Genomic DNA, 11458 nt, shown 5'->3' with positions numbered 1-11458 from the left:
TTTTTTTTGTCTCCTGTTTTTTTTTCCTTTGTTTTAATATATATATATATATATATATATTCTTAAAAAAAGCAATAGTCCTTTGGTCCCTAAACACTAAGGAATGATATGATTTTGAACAAAGTAAGTCTGGGCTTCCCTTGCTGAGAAGCCCTTGGCACCCCCGAGGCCCTCTGCTGGTTCCCTTAGAGCAGTCGATCCTCAGCCAGCACTGGTTGCCCTGCCAGCCTGATCACTCCATGGAACAACCCACATGATGAGTGGCCTGAGCCCCAGGCGCCAGCCCTGGGTCCGATCCACCTCCGTCTGCCGCCACTCCTTCCGGAAGGGCCTCTCCAGCATTTCTGTGCTTTTCTGTTTCCTTTCTTCATTCTTCAGTTTCTGTTGTTGGGTATTAATTCATAAGGAGACGGGAGAAAGGAAATGTCACTTAGAGGGTAAGACAAGAGCGACTCCATCCCCCACCCCCTCACCCTTCCCATTCACCCCCATCTCTCCCCCCCCCATCTCTGCTGTCAGGCCTTCCCTTCTGAGCAGCATCCTGGCCAGCCCTTGCCTAGATCCTAGGCAGATCACTGTTGCCAATGCCCTGCAGAGGTTCTGGAGCAGCCTGAGTGAGCTGAGGTGGAGAGGGCCTGCAAGGACAGCACATCTCTCCAGGTTGCAGGACCTGGGCCTTGTCACCTCGCAGCCTGTCGCCCACTAAGCACTGTAGTTCTAGCTCTTGAGGACCCTGCTTCTCTCCCTTCATCTCCTCACTAGCTCTTTTCTTCTTCATTCAAACTGCAGCCTTTGCTAGACTAGAGTGGACTAAATTTTCCTAGGAATCGTCTCTCCAAGACTGTGGAAACATCAGGGTTATCTAATTCATCTTAGACTCTGGTTTGAAAGAATCTCAGTCACTGTCACCCTTGACCCTGGCTCTTTTCTTTATTCCTGTATATTCTCAGAGGGCAGTACCCCCCAGTGTCATAAAGCTGTCAGGGTCTTGTGACCTGGGACCCATTTGCCTGACATCCATCAAGAACTTACCTGTCTGTGACTGGTCAGTGAGCTCAGATCAGTAAGGCCTGTTGGCATCCTTAGGTCTCTTTAGCTGGACCTTGAGCCTCTTCATGCCGATTTGAAAGCCATTCATGGCCTGGATGGCGGTCTGGGCACTGGTTGGATTGTCAAAACTAACAAACCCTGGAGGGTGTGGGCAGACAGGTTACTTGGGAATCCAGCTTGCCAGACTCTCTTTCTAATCTCCATCCTGGGACCATCACATGTGTAACTTCTCATTGCTTAAATATGTGAACATGTATGTGTGCATAGCTTAACAGAGGCAAATCTTTCCTAAAGGTGTGATTCCCGGCAGGGTGAGAAGAAAGTCTGGTGTGGGGAAGGGATGGTGAGTTGGTCAGACTATTTCCCTGGTTTGGGTTCACTGCTTTCTTTGCCCCACTCCTCCTATTCTGGCCTCAGAGCTGCAGCTGGGGGCTGGAGGCATCTCTCGATTCCAAACCCAGACTCCACCTGCTCCGGATAAACTCCAAAAGCTGAAACCTTCCTGATCTCTCACATTCTAGTTACCCAAGATTCTCCAGTGATCCGAAATAAGGCTTGCTTTGCCCATACTTTGTCCCATAACATTCAGTCTCTGGAAGCCTTATGTATGGTATGGCCCCTAAGGCTTATGTATGGCTGCTGGGAAAAAGCTGAGGCACAGGGATGGATCAGCTCACCAAAACACTTGCTCTGATTGGTGGCACGGTCCACAAAGACTTTGGCAGAGACAACAGCTCCGAAGGGCAGGAATGTCTGTATGAGTTCTGCATCCCCAAACTCCTGAGGCAGGTGATAGATGAAGAGGTTACAGCCTTCGGGGCCTGTGGAACAGTAGCAGGCTTGTTCAGGAGAGGAACCCTGAGGAATACCCTCCAAATAACCCTCGTCTCCAGCTTTCAGTCCCTCACCTTCTCTTTGTTGTTGAGGCAGAGCTGAAGGCTGCTGGGAAAAAGCTGTGCTCGCTGGGGCATAGGCCGAGGGATAGGCTGCTGGAGACAGAGGTGGGAGTAGGCAGTGACCCCCAGGAGCCATTTCCCCACAGATCCCCATCTGCCTGGCCAGCTCTGACAGACTCAACCCAGTTCACCATAATCTTTGTCCCAAGACTGGTTGCTGGGGCTGGAGCTGGGGCTGAATAGAATGGAAGGGTTGACTCCTTGGAACAGAGCCTAACCCTCCCTCAAATCTCCTACTTCTCTCCGAGGCCCTTTAACACCCAACACCCACGCTCCCGGGCCGGGCAGTGCCAAATGAAACCTGCATAGTGATGTATCCCAGCGTAGGCCTGCTGCAGGGGGTCAGCCACACCGGGGCTCTGGGCTGGAGAGAGAGGGGGCCCAAGGCCCACGATGAAGGCAGATGGACAGGGACCAGGGGAGAGACCCTGAGTGGGAGTGTGGGAGGTGGAGGACCACTAAGAAAGGCAGCTGGGAAGATGCAATCCTTTCCCCCCAAGCAGGTCCTCGCCTGGAAAGCGTCTCTTCCCACTCCGTTTCCAGGTGGGTTGGGTCAGTGAGTATGGTGACCCACCTGGGTAAGGGGAAACCCCGTTGTTATAGAGCGTGTCAGAGCCTGGCTGTCCGTTGCTCTGGGGGGTTAAGGAGCCGAATCCATTGACTCCCATGGGCGCTGGAAGGCCAGGGAGTGCACCAGGGCCATTGCCACCAGGGGATGTATTGGCTGTAGGTGGAGGTAAGAGAATCAGGAGTGGCACTTTATTAGCTATCCCAACCATGGCTCTAGTCTCTTGGGTCTCTTACCTGCCGCAGGCAACAGCGGTGCAGCCACCAAGCTGAAGGCTGCCACGTGCTGCATCTGGGCGGCCACCGCGGCCACCTGGCCTAACCCGGGACCCTGCGCTGCGGCCAACAACGCTGCCTGGTGCTGTAGGATCTTGAGGAAGGAAGGTAGAGGCCTCAGAGGCTAGCAACTGCCACTGGGTCCTACCTCCCCACCCGCATCTCCCGCCCACCCTGGCCAGCTACCTACCGCAGTGGTATAGGCGCCACAGGCTCCGAGGGGCAGCGGTGCCGGGTGGAAGGCACCCAACTGGCCAGCCATTTGCTGCATCCTTCGCAGCGCGCGCTCCCGATCAGTGTCTGCCAGCTTAACCACCAGGCTGGAGGAGGCGCCCTGTGTAGAAGAAGGGTGTGATGACCTGACTGTGTTCAGAGTCCAGTGCCTTCCCCTTGCCCTGGGACACTGAGAGCCTGTGGCCTCACCCTTAGCCCAGATCCCCAGCTCTCACCGTCATTGTCCGGCTACCGTGTAGTCCCTGGATGGCAGCTTGGGCTTCCCCTTGACTCCCGAATTTCACAAAGGCACAGCCTGGTGCAGGAGAGAAGGATGGAATGACTCGGTTGCGGAGGTCAGAGCTAAGAAAGGGTCATCCCAGGGAAATCCCGGGGGCAGTTCAGGTCACCTTTACTGGTACCATCCGGACTCCGCAGGACAGTGCACTCCTCGATATGGCCGAAGGGCTGGAACAGACGTCTGACATCCTCCTCACCCTGCTGCTTGCCCAACATCCCCACAAACAGCTTCCGGTCCTCTGGAGACAAAGCCACAAATGACCTAGGGACCCTAAGTGTTCTTAGACTCCCCAGAGTCGCCTCAGGAGCTTGGGAAGGTGGTTAACCAGTCTAGTTCTGGGAAGGCATTTAGGGTCTCTTTGCTGGGTCTCTTTGAGGGGCAGAGTGACCTACAGGCAGATCTCGAGGGAAGAAACTCAACTGAAATTTCCATCATAACACCTGTGCCCTGAAGAAGCTCACAGACACTCATTGCTGCTCTTGTGAGGAGGGATACAGTCTTAAACGTTTTGGGGGTGGGAGTGGGGGTGGGGAGCAGAGCCCTCTACATATCGTGTTCTATTTGGACCTTTTTTTGTTAAGAGTTGGGCAATGCTACTGGAGACTCTTTCAGCATGCTGGAGGGCGGGATGCTTGACCATGGCCTTATTGGTCAGCTTCATGACAATGGCCAAATCAGTGCCCTTTCTTGCTCAAATTAAGGAGAGCTCTGTCAAACAAACAAAACAAAATAAACAAACCGAGCATGGAAAACAGCTCTCCTAGTGTACGGTCTTAGCCTTAAGAGACACTTAGCTCTGGAGTGGTGGATCCTTACACCAAACTTAATCAAAGAACCCAGAGGAAGTTTGCTTTTCTGAGCTTTTAACATGAGCATTTTTCCCAACGTGCCTGTTGAGCCCCCGAGCCCCCTTTCCTAATCCTCAGATCTACCCCCTTTCCATCTCCTTGCCTAGCTTCCAGGGCCCTCTCTGCGCCCTGTAACCTGATCTTTGGCATGTTCTCCCGGGTTACGTTTCTCCTCTGTTGTATATGCTTTGGAAGAACACGTTCTGTCTGTAGACCTAGACGATCAGCTGAGAGCAAGTGATCTTTCCATGCACCCACATTGCCTGTGGGAGTGACAGAGAAAGGGATGGGATTGTAAACTGAGCCTGTGTCTCAGAAGCAGAGTTAGAGGGGCTTGGATTTGAACTGGGGATTAGGTGTATATCTTCCAAGTCAGACCTCTGTAAGCACTATCCGAAAGCTGGGATTGAGAAGTAAAAACCAGTGGACCTACTGTTAGGATCTGGCTTCTTTCTGTACTAAAGTAAGCCTCTAGACTAGGGATGGGGCTTGCCAGTGTATGGTGAGGTGCAGGCTGGGAAAAGGCTTAGTTGGAAACCAGGCTTCAGCTTTTGCAGTTGAGATCCCAGCGCTCTGGAAAACCCCACTCCTTAACCTCTTTACTGTCTCTCAGGCTCAGAGTAAGAGTTCAGTCCAGGGACTGGTGAGATGGCTCAGTGGGTAAGAGCACCCGGCTGTTCTTCCAAAGGTTCAGAGTTCAAATCCCAGCAACCACATGGTGGCTCACAAGAGATCTGACTCCCTCTTCTGGAGTGTCTGAAGACAGCTACAGTGTATTTATAATACATAAATAAATCTTAAAAAAAAAAAAAAGAGTTCAGTCCAGCAGGTATTTTTGCTTCCACAGGCATTAGTGGGAGAATTGAGCCCATGGAACAGACCACTGTCTTCCCAACCTCTTTAAAAAGTGGCAAAAGATATTGCTTCAGCAAAAATATCAAGATGATGGCTTGTGACCTGGCTCAGGGGGTAAAAAAAAAAACCCTTTGCTACGAAACCTGATAAACCCACATAGTGAAAGGAGATTACTCACTCCCACAAGTTGCCTCTGAACACCACATACACCGCTGTGCCATGTGTGCACAAACACACACAATAAACAAATAAGCAAACAAACAAATAAAATATTAGGGTGAAGGTAAAGATGTAAGAGAAAAGCAGAAATGCTCAGACTAAAGCCAGAGAAGAGAGCTAAAATCTTCCCTGTGTGATCCAAGGAAAGCCCCTTGAAACCATTGAAAAGATAAAGGAAAGTGCCAGATGAAAGAAAGAAGTGTCAAGAAGGCAGGAAAGAACAGGGGCTACACAGGTGGCTAGGAGACAGGAACACCAAAGATGGGGCTCTACTTCCCGGGAACGGAAGGAGTTGGAAGATGGCATCTGTGTGGACTGGAGTCTTGCATAAATATGAAATTAATGGGTTTGCTCTAACATTGAAGAACAGGTTTCATGTGGTCAGAGAAATGTCTAACGTCAAACGTTAAGAAGTCTGTGCTGCAGGGCAGTGGTGACACAGGCCTTTAATCCCAGCACTTAGGAAGCAGAGGCAGGCAGATTTCTGAGTTTGAGGCCAGCCTGGTCTACAGAGTGAGTTCCAGGACAGCCAGGGCTACACAGAGAAGTCCTGTCTCGAAAACAACAACAACAACAAACAACAACAAAGAAGTCTGTGCTATTGTTCTGAGCTTTGAAATTAAAATATGCCAATGCCTGCAAAGGGCCTGAACATGTCTAGAGAAAATCCTGAGGCCTCTGCCATGCTAAGGGGGCTCACGGTGCTCTAGTTTATATCAGAGCATGTCACTGGTAGGCTCTGTGAAATGTCATGCTCCTGGACCAGCATCCAGGTAGCCCTATGTGAGAAGAGAACACAAGCTAAGATGAAACTTCTAACAGAGTAAAGAGGTTTGTGTGCACATGGCCTTCCAGTTACCCTTTTCTGTCCATGGAGCACGTGGGGGACAAAGGTGGCGTTAGTCTAGCTATCACCTCCGATTCCGCCCCCAACCCCCCATCCTTGTAAGAACCTCTTGATTTCTTAATTTCCACCAGAGCATTGAGCTGATGGTTCTGGACTACTGGGAGGTACAGAATTCATTATGAGTTAGTTTTTTCTACCTGTTTCCAAGGTATCACTTGAATTCTGGAACTTTTTTTTTTTTTTTTGCTATTTTCCAAGGAGTTAGTGTTTCACAGGATAATGAGCAGGTTAACAGTGACCATGAACTATAGGCAATTCAGAAATGGTGAAATGACAAAATGGTAGAACATAGCAATGCCCTGGAATTCAGTCCTTAAGAAAATCGAAATATAAGTATCGCATGGAAGCTGGAGAGATCACTAATTGGGTAAGGATATTTACTATTCTTCCAAAATACCCAGGTTTGATTCCCAGCATCCACATTGTGGTTCATAACCCTCTGTAATTGCAGTTCCAGGGGGTTTAATATCATTCTCTGGGTTCTGTAGTCTCCAAGCAAGTGACTTATGCTATCACATACCCATCTCTATGAAGCTACTTTGTGTATTTGGTCATATAGGTCAGGATTTCTGATGTATAAAAGAATGGATTTGAGAGCCCAGAATCAGTCTAATCTGTCTTCTGACCAAAAAAAAAAAAAAAGGCTTTGCCTGATGTGTACACATTTCTGCCATTTAGGGCCTTTAACACACTACTTCCACATCGGTGGGATGTCATGATCATGAGAAAATGTTGCAACCTTTGAGTACCAATCACCAAATCCATTCTGAAAACATTTAGTCTTTTAGTCCAAAGACAACCCCAGAAAGTCCTGCTTGGGGCAGTTGCTGCAGTAAAACCTCTCTCCCTGCTGGCCTTTAATCCCAACACTCAAGCAGGTAACCCTGACCATATCCAGGATGGTCAGGCTCTCTGAGTTCAAGGCCAGCCTGGTCTACAGAGTGAATTCCATGACAGCGAGTGTTACACACACACACACACACACACACACACACACACAAAACCCACCTTGTCTCAAACAAAAAAGGAGGAGGAGGAGAAGAAGGAGAAGGAGAAGGAGAAGGAGAAGGAGAAGGAGAAGGAGAAGGAGAAGGAGAAGGAGAAGGAGAAGAAGAAGAAGAAGAAGAAGAAGAAGAAGAAGAAGAAGAAGAAGAAGAAGAAGAAGAAGAAGGTGCCCTTAATCACTGAGCCATTTTTTACAAATAATTAACTGTCTCAAATAAAGAAGAAGAAGAAAAAACGGAAGGAGGAAGAGAGGAAGAAGAAAGAAGAAGGATGGAAGGAGGAGGAAGAGGAAGAAAAAAGAAGGAGAAGGAGGAAGAAGAGGAGAAGAAGGAGAAGAAGAAGCAGCAGCAGCAGCAGCATGTGCCCTTAATGGCTGAGTCATTTTTTGTTTGACAATTCATTATTAACTACAGTTGCCATGCTCTGTAACAACTCACTAAAACATGTTCCTCTGCTTAACAGGAACCCGGAGCCTTTGGCTAACATCTCCCCTTTCTCCATTCCCTTCTCCCATAAGCCACTCTTAGGCACCATTCTAAACGATTCAATGAGTTCCTTTTTAGATTTTACACAAGTGAGATCATGTGGCTTTTGTCCCCTGGGAAAGCAGGTTCCTGAGGACATGTCTGCATTCTCCGTTACAATGCTATTAATCACCATGGCCAGAAGGTGAAAGTAACAGACACACCCACGGGCAGATCAATGGATAGACAAGATGCAGCACTCATACCCAGTGGGCTGCTACTCAGTCTTAAAAAGGAAGAGTTTGACTTATCCCACCTCGAGGAATAAACCTTTACAACATTATGCTGAGCAAAGTAAGACAGTCACCCAAACACACATGCTGCCTGTTTTCACTCACCTGAATTATCTGGAATAGCCTGACCCTTAGAAAAGGAGAATGGTGTTTGTTGGAGGCTACAAAGTCGGGGAGGAGTTTAATGGTATTGAGTCTCAGGGGTTGGGTTTTGTGTGTGTGCATGCACATTCTGTGTACGTGTTGTGGGGAGTGCGTGTACACATCTGTATGAGTGGATGTGGAAGCCAGAGGTGGACAACTGGGTCTCTTCCTCAATCACTTTTATTTTTTGACACAAGGTCTGTCACTGAACCTGGTGCTCACTAGGCTAGCCCTCCCAATGCTGTGATCACATCTAGGCATACAGGCTTTTACGTGGGGGCTGAAGTGGAACTCAGGTCTTCAAACTTGCATGCAAATACTTTACTGAGTCCTCTCCCCAGGCTGTTTACATTTTGAAGATTAAAATCTTCTTAGGATTGATTGTACAATCATGTGAATATACGTAACACTAGTAAATATAATGGTTAAGACAAAGAATTGTAAAAATTTTTATTATTTTATGCATATAGGTGTTTTGCTTGCATGTGTGTATATGTGTACCATGTGTTCTTGGTGTTTTTAGAGGCCAGAAGAGGGCATCAGATTATCTAGAACTGGAGTTACAGATGTTTGTAAATTGCTATGTGGATACTCAGAATCAAACCCAGGACCTCCAGGACTCTTGACTACTGATCCATCTATCAGGACCCTGGTCTTTGTATTTTACCATTAAAACCTAAAAAAGGAACATTAAGGAAGATGGCAACAAAAGGACTTAGAGCAAGAAATAGAAAGGAAATTCCACTGCCCCCTTCATTGTGATGCAGGAAAGCCAGGGCTGGGGTAAGGATGGTGAACCTATCTGAGCGCACACCTTTAATCCCAGCACTCGGGAGGCAGAGGCAGGCGGATTTCTGAGTTCAAGGCCAGCCTGGTCTACAGAGTGAGTTCCAGGTCAGCCTGGACTATACAGAGAAACCCTGTCTCAAAAAAAAAAAAAAAAAAAAAAAAAGTGAACCAGGACCCTAAAGAGAGAAACCACCTCAGGGTTTATTTCTCTTTGTGGGTTGCATCTGTGTGTGAAAGCATTAGGTTCTGCTGCAGCCAAGGCCTGAGAGTGTTACACAATTGCACTGCATGACCTGCACCCAGCTAAGATGCAGGAAAACGGCTTTCTTCACCTTCAGAGGCAGAACACGTTGCAGGAAGCAAAGAGTTAACTTGAGGTGTATATGTTGCGGGGGGGGGGATACTTTTAAGGGGGGGAGGGGATATTTTCAAGAAGCCTAAGGACCAAAGATAGAAATGACTATCAACTGGTATTACAACAGCTGTTGCTAATGTATGTGTCTGATCTGAAACAGTAATACGCAGCTGACTGTACAAGAATTTGCTCCCAGGACTAGTGAGGTGGATCTCTGAGTCTGAGGCCAAACTGATCTACAATGTGAGTTCCTGGACAGCCAAGGCTACACAGTGAAATCCTTTCTTAAAAGGCAATAAATGAAAACAAACAAACAAACAAACAAACAAACAAACAAAGAGTTCTTTCTGCTCTTCTGCTGGACTGGCATTGGTTCCCAGCACCCAAACTGGGCAGCTTACAACCCTTCAAAACTCTAGATCCAGGGCCCTTGATGCCTTCTGCTGGCCTCTGGGGACACCAACATATTTGGCATACACTCACACAGTCTCTCTCTCTCTCTCTCTCTCTCTCTCTCTCTCTCTCTCACACACACACACACACACACATTAAAATTTATTTTAAGAAGAATGTGTAGGGCTCTTTGATCTCAGTGGCAGAAGCCAGATGATGAATGGAGTGATATCCTTTAAGATGACGTCATCCCAATAAGAAGCAGTCAGTGAGCTGTCACTGTGGCTTTAAGGCCTACCACTTTCAGAAGTCGACCTGTGGCAAATGTGGCTACCCTGCCAAGCACAAAAGAAAGTATACCTGAAGTGCCAAGGCTAAGAGATGAAACACTACTAGGCAGTGAGACACCTAAAGATTGTCTACTCAAGACTCAGATAGGGATTCTATGAAGGAACAGCACCTAAACCCAAGGGGGCAACTGCTGCAGCATCCAGTTCATCTTGAGGATTGCTGTCATAAAAGGTATATTCTGTTTCAAAGAAGGAAGAGGAGGAGGAAGAAAAAGACAAGAGGAGGAGGAAGAAAGAGACTGGGGTCGGGGAGACTAAATAAGTTGAAATTCTAGAAAGCACTTGGTCAGATTGTAACAGATACTTATTACTTAAAATCCAGTCTTATAGTTAAGCAAACCCTTGTAAATGTGGGCAGCAATTACCTCACAGCTATGGAATGATAAAAATTAACAATGATAATGTGAAAACAGATAACTGGCTTTTAAATTAAACCAGATTTTAAAATGTAAAAACAAGCAAACAAAATCAGATGACTTAAAGCTTATTTAAAAATCCTTAAGAAAACACTTTGAATTTAAACATTAATATTTTAGTCTTAAGAAGCTATACATATATGTATGTAATAGCAATTAATGAAAACAGAAGCCATGAATTTGAAAGAGAAGGAGGAGGAGCATATGGAGGGTTGGGGGAGGGGGAGAAGGAAGAGGAAATAATGTAATTATAACCTCAAAAAATAGAAATAATTTTCTTTAAATTAAGGAGCTAGAAAGATGGCTCAGTGGTTAAGAGCACTGGCTGCTCTTTTAGAGGATCCAGTTTGATTCCCAGCATCTACTTAGTGGCTCACAACCATCTGCCACTCCAAGTTTACAGGATTCAACACACTTTGCTGGCCTCTGCAGAAACTCCACACTCATGGAGAATATGAAAACTGGGCACACGCATAAATAATTTTCAAAAATTAAATCAGGGTGTTGTAGTGAACACCTGTAATTCTAACGCTCTGAGCCTGAAGCAGGAAGATTACAAGTTCAAGCTTTGAATTAATTAATTACTTAATTAAAAAGTAGAAAGAGTGTATTGATTGGGTGTATTGATTACTTAATCTATTTCTGTACCTTACGCATACTGGATGTGTAAAGATTTGTGTAGCTAAAAAAAATACATCTAAGTTGGGAAGTAGAACAAACAGAATAATCACCACTGTGATTTATTAATTTACTGAATACATTATAAAATTGAAAATGAAGAAAATACAAATTAGTGGTTCACTGATTTTGAAGATTTCATCCTGACAAAAACTTATTTTCCAGTATGACTATACTTACAGTTTAACTTATTATTAGTGTGTCCAAAGTAGAGACAATGTAAATAAGAAACCTCCAGCCGGGCGTGGTGGCGCACGCCTTTAATCTCAGCACTCGGGAGGTAGAGGCAGGCGGATTTCTGAGTTCGAGGCCAGCCTGGTCTACAGAGTGAGTTCGAGGACAGCCAGGGCTAGTTCGAGAAACCCTGTCTTGAAAAACC

At 46.7% G+C, this 11458-nt stretch overlaps 1 protein-coding gene across 4 annotated transcripts in view; it reads right to left on the bottom strand.

Annotated features, from left to right (window-relative positions):
* Positions 1–26: 26 nt before the first annotated feature.
* Celf6 (CUGBP Elav-like family member 6) overlaps positions 27–11458 on the bottom strand; it is a 28117-nt gene continuing 16685 nt past the window's right edge. The window contains exons 4-13 of one of the 4 annotated variants that reach the window (XM_021171844.2): positions 3473–3601; positions 3299–3378; positions 3040–3183; positions 2811–2943; positions 2581–2730; positions 2308–2370; positions 1959–2039; positions 1728–1871; positions 1033–1188; positions 84–381 (exon numbers count right to left, since the gene is read on the bottom strand). In XM_021171844.2, the coding sequence (XP_021027503.1) occupies positions 1061–1188; positions 1728–1871; positions 1959–2039; positions 2308–2370; positions 2581–2730; positions 2811–2943; positions 3040–3183; positions 3299–3378; positions 3473–3601 (1052 nt within the window). In that variant the 3' untranslated portion in view covers positions 84–381; positions 1033–1060. Of the gene's footprint in view, positions 382–1032; positions 1189–1727; positions 1872–1958; positions 2040–2307; positions 2371–2580; positions 2731–2810; positions 2944–3039; positions 3184–3298; positions 3379–3472; positions 3602–11458 lie in introns of all 4 variants that reach the window. The other 3 variants (XM_021171846.2, XM_029482021.1, XM_029482022.1) reach the window with 3 other exon arrangements.

The sequence above is a fragment of the Mus caroli genome, chromosome 9 (genome assembly GCF_900094665.2).
Source record: "Mus caroli chromosome 9, CAROLI_EIJ_v1.1, whole genome shotgun sequence".
In the NCBI taxonomy this organism is placed as follows: Eukaryota; Metazoa; Chordata; class Mammalia; order Rodentia; family Muridae; genus Mus; species Mus caroli.
The sequence above is the reverse complement of the archived record's forward strand: the minus strand, read 5'-3'. Positions and strand labels throughout refer to the sequence as shown.